This window comes from Pyrus communis, chromosome 13 (genome assembly GCF_041283825.1).
Source record: "Pyrus communis isolate YQ-2024b chromosome 13, ASM4128382v1, whole genome shotgun sequence".
Classification (NCBI taxonomy): domain Eukaryota; kingdom Viridiplantae; phylum Streptophyta; class Magnoliopsida; order Rosales; family Rosaceae; genus Pyrus; species Pyrus communis.
In genome coordinates this window covers 6,978,217-6,984,216 of record NC_142577.1, presented here as the reverse complement: position 1 = coordinate 6,984,216, position 6,000 = coordinate 6,978,217, and the positions used below count along the sequence as shown (strand labels likewise).

General features: G+C 40.4%; 1 protein-coding gene across 1 annotated transcript in view; it reads right to left on the bottom strand.

Moving 5' to 3' along the window:
• Nucleotides 1–706: 706 nt before the first annotated feature.
• The window catches only part of LOC148691677 (uncharacterized), an 80,559-nt gene continuing 75,265 nt past the window's right edge, over nt 707–6,000 (bottom strand). The window contains exons 3-4 of the mRNA XM_088683385.1: nt 1,104–1,491; nt 707–812 (exon numbers count right to left, since the gene is read on the bottom strand). Of these exons, the coding sequence (XP_088539511.1) occupies nt 707–812; nt 1,104–1,491 (494 nt within the window). The remainder of the gene's footprint in view (nt 813–1,103; nt 1,492–6,000) is intronic.

The following is a 6,000-nucleotide window of genomic DNA, read 5'->3' as shown; positions in this document are numbered from 1 at the left end:
ATCCAATTTGTGCCCAAAAGTGCTCCAAAAGGCTCCAAAATTGATCATTTCGCCAAATACGTCTCATGAACCTGAAAACACACAAAAGAAGCTTAAAGAACTAAAATAACTAAGAATTAATAACATAAATGCACGAAAACAAGCAAACTAAGTCGCATAAATATGCTCCTATCAGGAGCATATCAAACTTCCATCATTGTTTGTAACTCTCTTTAACAGTCATGCATTAAAAACCAAATCCTCATCATTGTGTTGGAAGGTACCCTAAGACACAAACAAACACACAAAAACAACTCTTTTTGGCTTTTTCAAAACACTTTTTTCAATTTTTTTTCAAATTTTCGGATTTTTACTTCAAAACACACCAAAACAGCTCAAAATGCACTAAAAACACTTAAAAACAGTGAGAAACAACGTTAGAAGTGATAGGTGATAGAATCCCACGAATTTTGCATAAAAACACTTGTTTACACCCCCCCCCCCACACTTAAATCAAACATTGTCCTCAATGTTTCACACAACGACTCACACAAAAACAAACAAATAACAAACAACTAAGCATGATAAAATAAAGCAGCAAAGAGAAGGGTTTAGAAACGCAAATCTGGGTTTGGAGTGGAAGTTCCATCTTCTCCTTGTTGAATGCATGGGTTGCCTCCCAAGAAACGCTTGCTTTAATGTCTTCCAGCCGGACGAATATGCCATGCTAACCTTCACTAGTACCCACGGCATGGAGGGGTACATCATCCACAACATGCTCTTCAAAATTCTCATTGTATGGCTCTATCAATGGAAGGGGATAGTGATCCTCCCTGATTGTGGTGTTTTGGTTCCTAAAGTCCAAGTAAAAGCTCCCACCACCTTGAAATCGATTGGGTACCTGCACCAAAGAAGGTAACAACCTATTAGTTGAAATGGGAATTGGACTTGGGGTTGGAGACTTACAAACATATTGTGATGGAGACTCAAAAGTGGCAGCCCTATCAACAATGTCACTATGGCTACTCTCGGCTAGATTTGGTGGTTTTAGGGCAACCACTCCAATTCCCTCTTCAATGGTGGTTCTTGATGCATCCTTCTTGATACGTGTGGATTGTTCCTGCCCTATATCCTTATGCACATCAATAGCAAAACAAGAACGAACATCATTAGGCTTCTTAATAGAGTCATAAACATTGAATTTAATTATGTCACCACCAAACTCCATTGTTAATACTCCCTTGGCCACATCAATCTTTGTTTGAGCTGTTTTCATGAATGGTCTTCCAAGTAGGAGTGGCAAGGGTGGAGAATGAACCGAGTCTTCCATTTCAAGCACATAAAAATCAGTCGGAAATATTAAATGATTGACCTGCACTAAAACATCTTCCAAAACACCCTTTGGATAGGCATTAGATCTATCGGCCAATTGAATAATCACACCATCATTTTTTAACTCACCTAGGTTCATAGATGCATAAATTGAGTAAGGCATGACATTAATAGATGCACCTAAGTCTAGCATGGCATGTTCAAAACGATTATTGCCAATAACACAAGGACTTGTAAAACTACCCGGATCTTTGCATTTAGGGGGCATTTTACGTTGTAAGATGGCTGAGACATTTTCACTTACCTTTACAACCTCTTTGTTCAAAATTCTCTTCCTAGTAGTGCAAAGTTCTTTTAAAAACTTGGCATACCTTGGAACTTGCTTAATTGCATCCAAAAGTGGTATATTGACTTGGACTTTTCTAAATGTCTCCAAAATGTCCTTCTCAGCTTCCTCCTTCTTCGATTGCATGAATCTACGAGGAAAGGGTGCATTTGGAGGAATAACATTAGAAATAATCGAATTTGGAACCTCCTTACCCTTGGAAGCTGAATGGGGTTGTTTGGGTGGCTGCGGCATGGGTGGTGCTACCCTTGCCGTGGCTTGCTCTTGCTCCTCCTCCTCCACTTGCAACTTTTCGTCCTCCGTTGGGGCTGATTTAGAGGGTTGTGAGGCCGTTCCAACTTGTTTGCCACATCTTAAGGTGATAGCCTTAGCGGTTTCAAAACCTCCTTTTGGATTGACGATGGTCAAGCTAGGCAACTTGCCTTGCTCTCTGAATTGGCCCATGAACTCCGCAATCTGCCCTACTTGCTTCTCTAATTCATCAACCCTTTTATCCCTATTTTGCATTCCCTGCGCCATAGAAGTTAGTAATTGAAAATTTTGATCATTATCTATGGACGAACCTGATTTGGATTGGGCAGGTTGTGCTTGGGGTTGTGTGGGTGCATACGGCCTTTCGTAGAATCCTGGAGGTTGATACCTAAATGTGCTTTATTGTTGAGGTTGTTGTGGCTCCCTCCATTTGAAATTTGGATGATCTCTCCAACCGGGATTGTATGTGTTAGAGAAAGGATCACTCCTAGGTTGGTTTTGGTTCCCATAACCCACGGCATTGGCAGATTCCCACCCTCCATTCTCAATCAATTGAGGGCACTTGTCTGTGAGATGTCCATTCATGGAGCACACGCCACAAACAGCCACATTTTGTACCTTTGGTATTTCAACCACCTGCGAAAGAAGAGAAGTAAGATTAGCCATTTGATTTTGAAGTTCGGAAATAGCACTTACCTCATTAACTTGTTGCTGCCGTGGCATGTCTCTTTGGCCAACGCCTTCGTATTGTTGAGCATTCAAAGCTCGGTTCGCAATGAGAGTCTTGGCGGCCATAGGTGTTTTGTCCACTAAAGCTCCACCCGCTGAGGCATCTAGCATTTGACATTCAATTAGTAGAAGCCCTTCGTAGAAATATTGAAGAAGAAACTCCTCCTTCATTTGGTGCTGTGGACATGAAGCAACAAGGGTTTTAAAACGTTCACAATAAGTTGGAAATGATTCACATTGATTTTGCTGAATGCCACTAATTCTTTTACGCAAAAGAATGACTCGAGAAGTTGGGAAAAACTTCTCCAAAAACGCCCTCTTCATACTCTCCCATGATGTGACAGTTCCGGGGGCCAGTTCATACAACCAATCTTTAGCCTTTTCCAAGAGAGAAAAGGGAAAAGCCTTCATCTTCAAAATGTTCCCATCAACATTCACCGGGGTCATACTTGAGCAAACAACCTCGAACTCCTTCAAGTGTTTATTAGGATCTTCCATGGACAACCCATGGAACTTAGGAATATGGTGCAATAAACTGGACTTGAGTTCGAACTCGTCAGTCTTGTCGGGGGCTGCCCTTGGATATTGAATGCATAGAGGCATGGCATTATCCAATCCCGAAGCGGAAAGCTCCTTGATTGTTCGGTTGTCGGCTGCCATAACTTGTTCTTCCTCAAAAATCCTTGCCGCGGCCTCCTCTTCCACTTGTGTTTCGTCCTCTTCAAGCTCGGGCGCAGGTTGAGGTGGTTGAGGCTCTTGTTGATTCTTCTTTCTTCTCTAGGCTCGCTCAAAATCGTCGTCAAAGTCTAAGATATGCGCATGAACCGGTTGAGAACTCCGAGTCATAAACTAGTGCCTAAAACAAGAAAACAAACAGGTCAGAAACTAAAACCAATAACAAACAAATAACCCACAAAAATAACTAAAAAGAAATAACAAGGGATTAGCAAAGTTGCTAATCCCCGGCAACGGTGCCAAAATTTGATGTGAAAATTAACTTAACACACAAATTAACCCTCTTTTGACAATTGTAGCATATAAATAAGTAGGGATCGTTCTTACACCGGGGATTAGGAGGGATTGCTAAACACTTTTAACTGAGTCAAATAAATAAAACTAATCTTTAAACACTTAACTCAACTAAACAAAAAACTGAAAACAAGTTCACAAGACTCAAAATAAGCTAGAAACACTCAAAACTGCCTAAAAACACAAACTGGGCAATTTTGAGCCTAAACACAAATTTGGACGAAAATTGGTTCTAACTTGACTCAAAACTCTTAAAAACACAATCTAAAACATATTTGAACCAATTAGACACTCTAAGACAATTGGGGATTTGGTTTTGGACGAAAATCAAACAAACAAAACAAGAAATTAAACTATGCAGATTTGGACGAAATTGGTGGAATTAAGTGGATAGTGGGCTACCTAGGAGGTTTTTCTCCACACATGGCATACTTGCATACAAAATAATCTCCAGTTGCTTATTCAATGAATTATGAACCTCAACACCCCAAGTTAATTAGGTATGCTTAAATTAACTCTCAGATTTCCCTTAGGTCATTGAATTGAATGGAATTAGCGCATTGCAATCAAATTATTCCCCAAAAATTCTCTATATGAAAGCGCATAGTAGAAAAACAATCAAAGATCATTAGGTTCTATGGAAATCATAAGTGTTGACGAGGCATTCGTAACTATGAAAGCGCATGATACTTATGCCAAGAATTTACTTAACATGATTGTGACTAACAACCTTAACTACTCATGAATATAAGTTCCCAATGATTAGGTGAAGTTTCCTTATACCCTAGCATCAAATTTATGCATGCAAATTAAGTGTGCACCCTCAATTCATATACATAAACAAGTTTTAATTCAAACAAATAAGTAAATTGAATTCATCATTCATGAAATCACAACTGAACGTAATCAAATCATCATGCAAATATAGCCATGGTTTCGAAATTCCCCCTAGCCAAAAAGGGGATTAGTTCCTCATACTCGCAAAGCAAAAATTCTTGAAATTAAACATTGAAAACACAAGAAAGATTACACCTAGAACGTCCAGCAACTCCAAGTCGAATGGCATGCACGTCTAAGGGTTTTCCTCCTTCTTCCTTGCTGCGGCACTTGGTGTGGGTGGTGGTTTTGGGGGTTGTGAATGGTGTGTTCTTGTTTAGAAGGATGAATAATGGCTGATTATGGTGGTAGGGTGTGGCAGGTTATGTATGGAGGTGTATGGAGTGGATGAAGGATGAAGAATGGAGGCTAGGGTGTTGCGGCAAGGTGTTTTCTGTATAGCATAAGGGGTGGTACGAAATTTTGGCTGATTTTATGTTTATATAGTCCTAGGGTTAAGTAGATTAGGGTTAGGCTTAACAGATTTTATGGACTAGGGCCCTAGAATTGGGCCATAGGTGATCAAATCCACCTAGGAGGGGGTTTGGCCCAATTAGTTTCATACTAGGCTTGTGTAACCCAAATCCAAAAAGGATTAGGCCCTAGAAATCAGAATCCAAAGAGAAATAGGCCTAGGAAGGTGCGGCACAATGTGTGGGAAAGGGTGGCTTGGCTTGCAAGGCAAGGCAAGGCCTTCGAGAAAGGTTTGGTGCGCCACTTGTGTAGGGTTTCTAGAAAGAATGGGTTTTGTGGCAGATTTGGGCCTTCTAGAAGAGGATGCTTCTAGAAATAGGTTCTAGAATTATCCATTTAGGTCCCCTTGCAATTAGGATTAAGACATGATAAGGTTTGGATAGGATAAGATGAGATAAGGTTTGGATAATGTTTTGGATAATGTTGGATAAGGTTGGATAAGGTTGGATAAGGTTTTGGATAGGGTTTCCTCTTTTGAGCTACTTCCTTATCCACTTTGTCCTTAGCTTAGTTCCTTCCTCTTCTTATCACATTTCAAGCCTCTTGAAGTCCAAATTCGTCCATCCATGTTAGCCCATATGCAAGCTTTCCACATAGTGTCCAAAATTGCTCCAAAATGCACCAAAATGCCCTTTCTTGATACTTTAACCCATAGGACCTACAAACACATGAAATTGAGTTGTAATACGACATTAACTAAGAAATAATAGCACAAATGCACAAGAATAAGCTAGTTAAGTCGCCTAAATATGCTCCTATCATCCATCGTCTCCTCGTTTGAACATATGGGTTGCGTCCCAAGAAGCGCTTGCTTTAACGTCTTCCAGCCAGACGATACCTCCTTTTAATCTTCACTAGGGCTCACAGCATGGAAGGGTATGTCCTCCACGGTATGCACCTCGAAATTCTCGTAGTAGGGCTTCAAACGGTGTCCATTCACTTTAAATTCATGTCCCGTCTTCAAACTTTGAATTTGGACTGCA